The 13,820-nt window shown below is 42.8% G+C and overlaps 1 protein-coding gene across 1 annotated transcript in view; it reads right to left on the bottom strand.

Annotated features, from left to right (window-relative positions):
* VAT1L (vesicle amine transport 1 like) overlaps positions 1-13,820 on the bottom strand; it is a 66,443-nt gene that overhangs the window by 30,338 nt on the left and 22,285 nt on the right. The window contains exon 2 of the mRNA XM_056526114.1: positions 4,204-4,333. Within this exon, the coding sequence (XP_056382089.1) occupies positions 4,204-4,333 (130 nt within the window). The remainder of the gene's footprint in view (positions 1-4,203; positions 4,334-13,820) is intronic.

The raw sequence follows: 13,820 nt of genomic DNA, 5'->3' as shown, positions 1-13,820 counted from the left end.
GTAACAAGTAAACTTGGGCAACATTGCTTCAATTATAACTGAGAAAGACAAGGCTCTTTTTTCTTCGTCTATGGGTAAGGTTGCCAAGGCTCCAACCTCATGTAGACTAAATCAAGCTGTGAGGTACGCCTTGCTCATGAGCTGTACCCTAGAGAGCTGCACACTGCCCCTGTACGCTTACAAAGTAGTGTAACATTTCATCTAAAGCTGTTCATGCATTTAGTTATAAGCTTTTTTCACATGCTCAAAAAATATCTGAAAAACTGACCAAAATAAAAGCCAAAGCAAAAAGCTTTCCGCCCTTTTTATTAAAGGGGTACTCCGGAGGAAAACATATTTTTTTTTAATCAACTGGTGCCAGAAAGTTAAACAGATTTGTAAATGACTTCTATTAAAAAATCTTAATCCTTCCAGTACGTATTAGCTGCTGAATACTACAGAGGAAATTCTTTTCTTTTTGGAACACAGAGCTCTCTGCTGACATCATGAGCACAGTGCTCTCTGCTGACATCTCTGTCCATTTTAGGAACTGTCCAGAGCAGCATATGTTTGCTATGGTGATTTTCTCCTACTCTGGACAGTTCTTAAAATGGACAGAGATGTCAGCAGAGAGCACTGCGCTCGTGATTCAGAAGAGAGCTCTGTGTTGCAAAAAGAAAATAATTTCCTCTGTAGTATTCAGCAGCTGATAAGCATTGGAAGATGGATTAAGATTTTTTAATAGAAGTAATTTACAAATCTGTTTAACTTTCTGGCACCAGTTGATTTAAAAAAAAATAAATAAATAAAGTTTTCCACCGGAGTGTAACTGTATTTTGGGCAGTTTTTTTGAGGACCAAAATATGGCTGGAAAAAAAAAAAAGATGTGGAACGATAGCTTGAGGGGGTGATCATGGCCATGCTGTCATTAGGGCTTCATTAGGATGGGGATATATGGGGGGAGATTTATCAAAACCTGTCTAGAGGAAAAGTTGCTGAGTTGCCCATAGCAACCAATCAGATTACTTCTTTCAATTTTGAAAAGGCCTCTGAAAAAGAAAGAAGCAATATGACTGGTTGCTATGGGCAACTCAGCAACTTTTCCTCTGGACAGGTTTTGATAATTCTCTCCCCTTGTGTATTCGCACCAATGTGCAAGGTTTAAAAAATGTTGCTCTAGATGATCACAAAAATGGAAAATGCTATTTTTCACTTCCAATTTACTAGAAACTCCTGACTTAAAATCCGTTAAATTATTGGTTCTCAGTACAAGGTTGTTTTAACAGAAAGCCCAAAAATTTAGTGAACGGAAGAGCTATGGAGGGTCACACAGTAAAATTGTTTTTCTTTCCCTTCTGGTGTGTGGCCCCACCAAATAATAGGGAATAGTGAAGCCCTGAGCTTGTTCACAGCCACTTACCGTGCCTACTTGACAATCCTCCATAAGTGACAAAACCCCAACTGGACGACGGTCCCTACTCTGAATAAGTGTGGGCGGTAGGGATGTCAACACAACAAAACCAAACACAGCACAGAGGTAAAGGGACAGGCCAGGACACAAAAGCTTAACAAAAGGAATAGACCAGTGAGCAAAGAGCAGGTATACAGCCAACTGACAAACAGACCGATACTTTGATAGGAGCAGATGTACAAAATGTTAGGCAGAACTGGTAGTCAAAGGCAGGCAAAGGTCAGACCAGACCGACTACAAGTCACGGGACAGCAGGCAGGAGAGAAATCAAGAAACAAGCCAAAAAGGTTAGAGCTCATGGAATGCAAACAGGAATACTAAAGCTAGCAAAACAGAAGAACTGTAATAACAAGCAAAGCTTGGCACACTGCAGGGAATTTAAATACTCTGCCTCTGGCAGATGTGCACGCCAGCGCCGCTGCTGATTGGCCCTGCTAGTAACACCTCCCATTGGCCGATACGACCATGTCAGAGCATAGCAAACAACCCTGTCACTCCAAAAGCCGCTGCCACAGCAACCTGAGATGCCACCGGCATAAGAGACGGTGAAGTGGACAATGCGGCATCCTGGATCCTGGACACGTGAGTTTGATCCATTGATCATAATGAAAAAAACAAGACAGAGAAACTAAACACCATAGCAAACAACTTGAAGGTGGAGGACCGAATGATACAAACAATAGAATAGCTAATAATTTACACCGGAATATCGGTACAGGTTATTGGCTATCGGCCTGAAAGGTCACAGATTATTGGTATCGGCCCTAAAAAAATCGATATCGGGCGATCCCTAATGGCTAGTAATCTCGTCCTGTAGCCCAAGTTGGCAGATGGCAGCATGCCATTCCACACTACTAGGTATGCTGGAACACCAGCTACAATACCTGTTCTAATCTCACTGCAGAAGGGCCCAAAAGGTGGCCACAAAATAGAGGAAAAACAAGTGACCGTCAAACACACAAATTGTTCTCTGTAATATAGTCTTTAAGACTTACAAAACTCTGTCCCATACATGTCTGATGCTGGAATATCCCTTTAAAGGGGTTATCCAGGAAAAAAAAAATTTTTATATATCAACTGGCTCCAGAAAGTTAAACAGATTTGTAAATTACTTCTATTAAATAATCTTAATCCTTTCAGTACGTATGAGCTTCTGAAGTTAAGGTTGTTCTTTTCTGTCTAAGTTCTCTCTGATGACACGTGTCTCGGGAACCGCCCAGTTTAGAAGCAAATCCCCATAGCAAACCTCTTCTAAACTGGGCGTTTCCCGAGACACGTGTCATCAGAGAGCACTTAGACAGAAATGAACAACCTTAACTTCAGAAGCTCATAAGTACTGAAAGGATTACGATTTTTTAATAGAAGTAATTTACAAATCTGTTTAACTTTCTGGAGCCAGTTGATATATAAAAAAAAATGCTTTTTTCCTGGAATACTCCTGATAAAATGAGTAGGTTTGTGAAAATTTATTTTTTTATATTAAACTTAGCTTTGTTGCATAAGACAAACCCTGCATAACTACAACTGACAAACTCTTTCTTATTGCCTTCATATTGATTTCCAAATGCTGAAGTGAGTCCAAAGAGAATAATGAATTTTGTATCACCTATGGGATTTCTTCCCATATTAGATATATTACTGAAAATAATGGCATAGAAATGCTACAAAGACCAATAGAAATAAAAAACAAAAGTCATGTACACCATCATATTCCTATATGTTCTGCTACATTTACTCTCTATGATGCAGCCAAATTATTAGTAACATTTGCTATAAGGACACTAAAACAATTATGTGAAATGGTAAATTGCATGTTTATTAAAGCAACATCTCAATATATTTTTCTCATTTCATTTATGTTACTCAGGAAAGTAAATAGTCCCCAACTGTTTTATTCAATAACCTGTTTCAATGTTAGGATATACTCATATCTGATAACACCCTATGTTTCTGGTACAGTGTAAACTTTGACATACTGGTAGAACAGTGCATACTCTTATTTTGTTGGGACTCAAAAGCACAGCTGCTGTTACGCCGAGTGCTCCGGGTCCCCGCTCCTCCCCGGAGCGCTCGCAGCGTCCTCTCATTCGCAGCGCCCCGGTCAGACCTGCTGACCGGGTGCGCTGCAATATCACTCCCAGCCGGGATGCGATTCGCGACGTGGGAGGCGCCCGCTCGCGATGCGCATCCCGGCTCCCGTACCTGACCCGTTCCCCGTCTGTGTTGTCCCGGCGCGCGCGGCCCCGCTCCTTAGGGCGCGCGCGCGCCGGGTCTCTGCAATTTAAAGGGCCACTGCGCCACTGATTGGTGCAGCAGGCCTAATCAGTGTCATCACCTGTGCACTCCCTACTTATACCTCACTTCCCCTGCACTCCCTCGCCGGATCTTGTTGCCATTGTGCCAGTGAAAGCGTTTCCTTGTGTGTTCCTAGCCTGTGTTCCAGACCTCCTGCTGTTGCCTTAGAACCGTAGAACCGGTTCACCAACACGGTCCACGCCAATCCCTCTCTGGCACAGAGGATCCACCTCCAGCCAGCCGAATCGTGACAGCTGCCTATGCTGGGTCCAATTAATTCAATGGACCTGGCCTGTGTCCGCCACAGTATGTGTCAGCATAATGTTCTGCTAGTATACCGCGAACGTAGTGTAATTATCAGATGTTATAAATACACTTTATTATATCTTCTAAATGCCTGCGGTGGATTTTCTAATAAATAATAACTTGCAAAAGTTTACAAGTGTATGAAGATTTACCTCAAATCCAGTAACGTTTGCTCCGAGTGCCTCAACTATTCCAGACAGTTCAAACCCAGGAACCAATGGGGTTTTTGGAGGATTGTCTATGTTTCCTTGTCGAACCATCAAATCAATAAAGTTCAGCCCACTGTAAGAAAAAGGGTAAAATGTTGAAAAATGTAATTCTTTTAATCACAGCAAACATCATTATTTCATACAACACAAGTCCTGGGTGACATGCACTGCCAAACGAGCACTGTTTCATGACAATAACCCCAATAACCTAGAGCATGTAGCATACAATTAAACATTTTCCCCATCAATAGTGTAAGTATATTCCCGGGAAAATAACAATATAACAGAGGCATAAGGCATTATACAAAACAGATCATAGAACAACATCCCAAGGGGACATAAAAAATAGGTACGAAAACCACCCTATCCCCCTAGGGAAAAAAAGGGGGGGGGGGGTTGGGGACTTGGTGGTGCGTGCAGGGATAGTAAAGGTCACCCATCAAACATTAAAATTTGAAAGGAGAACAGGACTAAATGGCTAAGTGTTCCCCTACCTCCACCCCCCTCAAGGGGAAGGAAGTACAATCCAGAGAGCATCCTGCAGCAGAGAGAGGGAAACCCAGGAGAGGCAGCTATAGATAGCCTTGTTACCACCACAGCGGTCGGAGACAATCCCAGCAAATAGGCCACGAAGCATCATTGGTGGGCCCGCCGAAGTGCTTCATGAGGATACAGCCAGTGAGCAGCCGCTGCCGAGGTATCAAATAAATGGGTACCACCACCCTCAGTTTGGCTGGATAAAGCATGGAATAGATCACATTGAGGGCACGTAAACGTTTCTTGACATCCATATATTTAGCTCTCTTCTTTTGGACTTCAGCGGAAAAGTCCGGAAACACAGAAACACAATTGCTGTTAATGGTGAGCTGTTCCATGTCCCAAGCTCTACATAGAATAATCTCTATCCTTATAATGCATGATATGAATAAGCACAGCCCAGAGCGGAGCCCCTGGCGGGAGAGGTCTAGTGGGCACCCTGTGTGCCCGTTCCACTGCAAAGAGGGGCGTCAGAGTCTCTTTTCCAAAAGTGGTAAGGAGCCAGTTCTCAAAGAATTCTCCAGAGCTGTGGCCCTACGATTTTTCCGGCACCCCCACAAGGCATATATTGTGTCACCGCAGGCGATTTTCCATATCATCCGACTTGGCAGCCAACATGGTCAGATCACAGTAATCACACGGTGCATATACAGTTTCGGGGGGGGGGGGGGGGGGGCTGGAATACCAGATCTTTCAAATCCCCAACTCATCCGCTCAGACACTTTCTGCATTTCATGGTTTAACAAGATAATGTCCTCACGCATACCACTAATGAGAAGCTTCATATCAGCATTCCCCTTAGAAATAGTTAACATCACATCCTTAAAGCGTACCCGTCAGATCCCCCCAAAATCCTGACCATGTACACCTAATTTTTATGTGTCTAGCACCTTTATTTATTTTTTTATTGCACTTTTCATTTACCTCACTATCCTAAATTCCTCTCAAAGGGAGGGGGTGTGGCCTCACTGTGCAGGTCTCCGCCCTCTCCCTCAGTATGCTGTCTGCTCACATCTCCCCTAGCATTAGCAAAACTACAACTCCCAGCTTGTCCTCACTGACAGTAGCGGGACACAAGCTGACAGTGGGAGGATTTTTCCTCCAGCTGTGAGCCCTGCACTCTGTCAATCAAGGAAGTGTGTCCATGAAATAGGTGATGATGTATGGACACAGCAGGACTAGTATGTGTCCAAGCAGGCAGGGTGGGGGGGGGGGGCAGTTGTTTGACTGACTTTTTCAGTATGAAATACTGAAAATGTTCTAATGAAAGTAATTGCAAAACCTATTGGTTTTGCATGCTTTACAACATATCAAAAGTTTTTGTATCTGACAGTGCCAATTTAAGCATAGGTTCAAGGGTAGCAGAATGTGCGGCTATTGCCCTTTGTGACTGAGGCCCCATAATAGCAGGGTTAAGGCCCAATGAAGCATGACCTGACAATGCCGTGAACACCCCAGCATAGGAGAGGGGAGTAGGAGACACAGTCCCAAGCACTTGTATGGCAGGAGATACAGTTGAGGAGTTTGTAACAGGCACTGCAAGGGCTCCAGCAGCAGGAGGGTTAACTGCAGGAGCCTGCTCTGCCGGTAGCCACTCTGCCCCCACATCACTGGCGTTGCTCCAGTCGTCAGCTGCAGCCCGATCCAACTCAGGTGGTTCTGTGACCCGGGCGAATCTCTGTAACTGCTCCACCATGCCGGCCATCTCAGCGCAAGATGGCGCCGGCTCAGCATGCGGCCTGGTTCAGCTGCTTCCCTGCGCCCTATTCCTTGTTTCTGTTGCTGCGCCCGGCCATCTCTCACCCTGCAGCTTCAGGAGAGGTACGGTAGCTCACTGCAGGGTTCGGGGATGATAAAAGTGGCAGATACCCAGGATAAATTGAGGATCAGTGGTGGAGCTCCGGGATGCTGCGACCGCTCACATTCCGTGCTAAGCCACGCCCGCTAATGTTAAGTTTTGAACATGCAGCACACATCTTACATGGGCACTGTCAGAATCCAAATTTTTTTATATGTTGTACATCTTGGCAAAGCAACCTTTCAGACATATTTCATTTTTTTTTTTTTATTCTTCATTTTATAAAAATAATGACTTAACACCTTAAGGACTCAGGGGTTTTCCGTTTTTGCATTTTCGTTTTTTTCCTCCTCACTTTCTAAAAATAATAAAGCTTTCAGTTTTCCACCTACAGACCTATAGGAGGGCTTGTTTTATGCGCTACTCACTCACTTTGTAATGACATCAGTCATTTCACCACAAAATATATGGTGAAACCCAATTTTTTTTTATTTGTGGCATAAAATTTAAAAAAGCCCCGCCATTTTGTAATTTTTAGCGGCTTCCATTTCTACACAGTGCCCTTTTCTGTAAAAATTACACCTTATATTTATTCTGCAGGTCCATACGGTTACAAAGACACCCAATTTATGTAGGTTTTATTTTATTTTATGACTTAAAAAAATTACACCTACATGCACCAAAATTATTATGTTTAAATTGTCATTATTCGGACTCCAATAACTTTTTTATTTTTCTGCATATGGGGCTTGTGCCTTGGTCTGTAGTTTTTGTCGGTACCATTTTTGTTTTGATGGGACTTTTGATCTTTTTAGGGTATACAAAATTACGTATATGCCATTGACCAAGCGGTTTAATTAACATTATATTTTTATAGTTTGGACATTACTGCAAATATCTATTTTACTGAAGGAGGAACCTATGGAGGTTCTGAAATGCGTCTAATATAGATATAGCACCGCCACCACTGTAGTACTACTATGCTACATTTCATTTTCTTTTTGGGAAACCTCAGATCCGGTACCGTGTACCAGTATCTATTTCAGGATCATCTCTTATCTCATTTGCGCATTAGTGATAAACATTGTTAATAATCGCCACAATTTTCGCATACATACCGTATGACTATTCCATGAATTACGGTACATGGTTCTGCATTGCTCAAAGAACCAATTTTTTTACCCCCTTCATATTGGAACATTGGAACATTACTATCAGCATTATTTTTACTGCAGTAGACTGTTGGCCCCCTTTTTTCAGCATTTTAAGGTTTTATATATATTTTATGCTGCTATCTTTATTATTTATTTATTTCTATATATTTTTTTCTTTGCATCATTTGTACATTTACTCTACCATAACCCCCCACAAGGGCCCTGTGAGTGGACTCTGTATATGCATTTGACTATTTATTTTATTTAATACAATAAATCAATAGATTTTTAACTCATCTTTATCCATATATTTTTTTAGACCTTGAGCTCCAAATTCTTTTCTCGTATTTCCACATTCCGGATAGCTGCTGTTTACACAAACCAGTGACCTTTCACACAAATTACTTTTAAGCTTGAATGCGGGTACTCCACCCCTAGACATCTTATCCCCTATCCAAAGGATAGAGGATATGATGCCTGATCGCAGGGGTCATGCCCCCTCCCATAGACATGCATTGAGGGGGCACGGCTGTGACGTCACAAGGGGGGCATGACCGTGACATCAGCCGCATAGCCAGTCATCCGGCATGGAGCGAAGTTCGCTCCGTGCAACGGATATCTGGGGTGCCGCAGCCGAGATCGCAGGGGGGTCCCCAGCGGTGGGACCTCGCAATCAGACATCTTATCCCCATCCTTTGGATAGGGGATAAGATGTCTAGGGGCTGAGTACCCTTTTAACCTCTACATTCCATCTATACTGTCTATACTCTCGCTCTCCCCCAGTTTGTGCTGTTGGCTAAGTATAACAGTTTTAACATATATAAGAATTTTTTTCTGTGATGACAGGTACACTTTAATAGGGATGTTTGGCCACTCCTGGGCTAAAAAAAAAAAAAATCAGTAGTCTCTTACTACGATCTCTTCTGCCACTATTCTGATACCACAGCTCACCACTTCATTGTCTCTTCTTTAAGAAAGTGCCCATTAAGCCAATCATCACTGGCCACAGAGGTGACCTGTTTCAGCCAGTAATTGGCTGAGCAGTAACTTCCTTGTGTCAATGCGGAGACCAGGAAGTGATGAGCAGTTAGGATTGGGCACCATGAGGATGACAGCAGCGAGGGATCACGACAGGTGGGTATGAATTTTATTCCTTTTTTAGCCCAGCCTAAACTCTTTTAACCCCTTAAGGACTGAGGGGTTTTCGGTTTTTCCTCCTCACCTTTTAAAAATCATACCCCTTTCAATTTTGCACCTAAAAATCCATATGATGGCTTCTTTTTTGCGCCACCAATTCTACTTTGCAGTGACATCAGTCATTTTACCCAAAAATCTACAGCGAAACGGGAAAAAAATCATTGTGCAACGAAATTGAAGAAAAAACGCCATTTTGTAACTTTTGGGGGATTCCGTTTCTATGCAGTACATTTTTCAGTAAAAATGACACCTGATCTTTATTCTGTAGGTCCATACGATTAAAATGATACCCTACTTATATAGGTTTGATTTTGTCGTACTTCTGGAAAAAATCATAACTACCTGCACGGAAATTTATACGTTTAAAATTGTCATATTCTGACCCCTATAACTTTATTATTTTTCTGCGTAAGGGGCGGTATGAGGGTTCATTTTTTGCGCCGTGATCTGACGTTTTTAGCGGTACAATTATTGTATTTATCGGACTTTTTGATCGCTTTTTATTCATTTTTTCATGATATAAAAAGCGACAACAAAGACGTTATTTTGGACTTTGGAATTTTTTTGCGCGTACGCCATTGACCGTGTGGTTTAATTAATGATATATTTTTATAGTTCGGAAATTTATGCATGCGGCGATACCACATATGTTTATTTTCATTTACACATTTCTTTTTTTTTTTTTTTTTTATGGGAAAAGGGGGGTGATTTGAACTTATTAGGGAAGGGGTTAAATGACCTTTTGTTAATTTTTTTTTTCACTTTTTTTTTTGCAGTGTTATAGCTCCCATAGGGACCTATAACACTGCACACACTGATCTCCTATGCTGATCCCTGCAGAGCCATAGCTCTGCACAGATCAGCGAGATAGGGGCTTGATTGCTCAAGCCTGTAGTTCAGGCTTGTAGCAATCAAACCCCGATCGGACGCCGCGGACACAGGTAAGGAGACCTCCGCCTGCGTCCCAGCTGATCGGAACATCGCGTTTACTTTCGTTTTCAGATGCGGCGGTCAACTTTGATCGCCGTGTCTGAAGGGTTAACAGCCCGCGGCACAACGATCGGTACCGCACGCTGTTAGCCCAGGGTCCTGTCTATGATTAGCAGCCGGGACCGACCCGGTGTGATGCGGGGTCACGGTGTGACCTCGTTTTTAACACTGGGAGCGGGCTCAGGACGTACAGGTACGTCCTAAGTCCTTAAGGGGTTAAGCATACAAATGAATGGCCTCCCTACCCCTTTAATAGGGTTCTGTTGTTATATTTGATTAGGCTAAATAAATATACCTAATTCATATCATATAGCATGCTATAAAAAAGAGAAGGATATCTATGTAATAAAAAGGAACAAAAAGTATTGGCCACCTACTATATGTATTATACCCATTGTTTACAATGCTGAGCAACTGGCTGTGTAGCTTTTAGGTCTGCTCTAATACTGTAGGCTTTGTTATGTCACTCTTCTGTCTCGGGAGACCATTGTACAGTACACTGATGTAAAACATCAGGTCCCACATAGACACAGTGGAATCAGTACATCAGTAAAACATATTAAGTCCAGCTAGGGATGGTTTGGGATCTGATCAGAATGTATCAGTGCGGAGTATTAGTAAAAAAAAGAAAAACTAGAAAAAAAAAACACCAGTGTGATGCAATTTTCCAATGAGAGCAATAAAAAACCTCAACTGACCCCACAGGATTAGCAAAATGTAGCGTCTAAATGAGACTTGATATGATTAATATGAGAATATACTGATGTCATAGCATCTTGTTCAGAAAATCCCTAATAATCCAGGAAAAGTGCAAACATTCCATATAATCAGTTGGTTCTATAAAAAGAATATGGATCGCATGTTCTTTCCGGGAGCAATAGGTAATTGTTGTAGGAACAGTAGGGTTAGGCAGTTTTCTTTAATATTAAAAGTGGATAAAGAATATGTTAATGCTGTGAGTTAAACTGCTTTAATAAAGTCGCTGGTACCATGGCAACAGAACTGTGTACTATTGTCTGTCTTCTCCTAATCTTTTTGGGAGTTATGCACATTAAAGCCTACATTACCAGATGCGGAGACTCCAGGAATTTTCAGATAAAATACAATAATGGCTATTTCCACTTACTACAATAAGTCTTTTCCACAGCTAACATGATCTGTGCAATTATTTATAGTTCTACATGCAAAATAGAGTCTAAATAATGAGTGTACAGGTCCTGAACACCCCGGCAAATGTTAGTTATTAAAATCTACTTCTCATATATAAGGTTGTCAAACCAATCTAATTTGCTTTTATGAAGAGGTGAGTAGAAGCCTTGACAGAGGAATGGCTGTGGATATAGTGTTTCTGGATTTTGCTAAAGCATTTGATACTGTCCCTCATAGATGTCTGACAGGTAAGTTAAGGTCTTTGGGTTTGGAAATTTTAGTTTGTAACTGGATTGAACACTGGCTCATGGATCGTACCCAGAGAGTGGTGGTCAATGATTCGTACTCTGATTGGTCCCCGGTAATTAGTGGTGTACCCCAAGGTTCAGGTCTGGGCCCGCTGTTGTTTAATTTATTTATCAATGATATAGAGGATGGTATTAACAGCTCTGTTTCTATCTTTGCAGATGACACCAAGCTTTGTAGCACGGTACAGTCTATAGAGGATGTGCATAAGTTACAAGATGACTTGGATAGATTAAGTGTCTGGGCATCCACTTGGCAAATGAGGTTCAATGTGGATAAATGTAAAGTTATGCATCTGGGTACTAATAACATGCATGCATCGTATGTCTTAGGGGGGATTAAACTGGCAGAGTCACTGGTAAGAAGGATCTGGGTGTACTTGTTGATCACAGACTACAGAATAGCATGCAATGTCAGGCTGCTGCTTCCAAGGCCGGCAGGATAATGTCATGTATAAAAAGAGGCATGGACTCGACGGGCAGGGACATAATACTCCCCCTTTATAAAGCATTGGAACGGCCTCACCTGGAATATGCTGTTCAGTTTTGGGCACCTGTCCATAAAAGGGACACTGCGGAGTTGGAAAGGGTGCAGAGACGCGCGACTAAACTAATATGGGGCATGGATCATCTTAGCTATGAGGAGTGATTAAAGGAGTTACAATTGTTTAGTCTTGAGAAGAGAGGTTTAAGGGGGGATATGATAAACGTATATAAGTATATTAATGGCCCATACAAAAAATATGGAGAAAAACTGTTCCAGGTTAAACCCCCCCAAAGGACGAGGGGGCACTCCCTCCGTCTGGAGAAGAAAAAGTTTAGTCTCAAGGGGCGACACGCCTTCTTTACCGTGAGGACTGTGAATTTATGGAACGGTCTACCTCAGGAACTGGTCATAGCAGGAACAATTAACAGCTTTAAAACAGGATTAGATACATTCCTGGAACAAAATAACATTCATGCTTATGAAGAAATATAAAATCCCATCCCTTCCCCAATATCGCGCCACACCCCTACCCCTTAATTCCCTGGTTGAACTTGATGGACATATGTCTTTTTTCGACCGTACTAACTATGTAACTATGTAAGGTTGCCATTTTGGCATTATATAAACTTTGTGGGCAAAAGTAAAAACATTCCCTCCTTGCCTGTTCACCATTAGAGATAGTAATCTCTGTAGTGTGATGTGGTGGTGATCAGGCAAGGAGGGGATGTATTTACTTATGCTCACAAAGTTATATAAGCCCCTTAAAAAAGTGTAAAGAAACACCCAAGCATGAACGGTCCCCCATCACACACTACAGGGACTGCAAAAAAGTGTAAAATGTCTGATAATACCATTGTTCTGGTTCTGCTCCATTGCTTCACTTTAACCCCTTAAAGACCCAGGGCGTATGGGTACGCCCTGGCTTCCTAATACTTAAGGACCCAGGGCGTACCTATACGCCCTTGGGAATTTCAGTCCCCTCTGCACGCTGGGCGGGGACCGGGATGACTGCTGATATCTATCAGCAGGCATCCCATGCAAATGCCCAGGGGGGGGAATTCAGAACGGCGATTTCGGGTCTCTGGTGACCCAGATCCGGGTCAATCTGGTATCTGGTGACCCAGAAAAAAATGGGTGAATGGGGTTGTTCGAGACAGCCCCATTCACCCTTACCCAGCAGGAACGAGGTGGCAGAGGTGCAACCTCACGATCACATGATTGATCTGTCGGAACGACCGACCAATCACTGTCCTGCTCGGCGGTGATCAGGGCTGCGATCGGAGCAGAGATCGGTGCCGGCGGGGGTTGAATAACTACGACTCCCAGCATGCACACACTACCAAAGGGCATGCTGGGAGTTGTAGCAGTGTGCCTTCAGCTGTAGCAAAAATACAACTCTCAGCATGCCCTTCGACTGTCAATGCATGCTGAGTGTTGCAATTTTGCAACAGCTGGAGAAACATTGGTTGTGAAACAGAGTTTGTGTCCTAGTTCGGAACTAGTGTGCCTCCAGCTGTGTCAAAAATACAACTCCCAGCATACACTGAGAGACTATACATGCTGGGAGTTCTAGTAGTATTGCAACAGCTGGAGGGACAATGGTTGCAAAACAATGAGTTAAGTAACAAACTCTCAGTGTGGCGCAACCAATGTGCCTACAGCTGTTGCATAACTACAACTCCCAGCATGTATGGTCTGTCAGTGCATGCTGGGAGTTGTAGTTTTGCAACAGCTGGAGGTTTGCCCCCCCCCCATGTGAATGTACAGGGTACATTCACACGAGCGGGGTTACAGCGAGTTTTCTGCTGCAAGTTTGAGATGCGGCGAATTTTCCACCGCAGCTCAAACTCCCAGCGAGAAACTCACTGTAAACCCCCTGCATGTGTGAATGTACCCTAAAAACACTACACTACACAAAATAAAAAGTAAAACACTACATATAC

The sequence above is a fragment of the Hyla sarda genome, chromosome 6 (genome assembly GCF_029499605.1).
Source record: "Hyla sarda isolate aHylSar1 chromosome 6, aHylSar1.hap1, whole genome shotgun sequence".
In the NCBI taxonomy this organism is placed as follows: domain Eukaryota; kingdom Metazoa; phylum Chordata; class Amphibia; order Anura; family Hylidae; genus Hyla; species Hyla sarda.
This window is presented reverse-complemented; position numbering and strand designations above follow the sequence as displayed.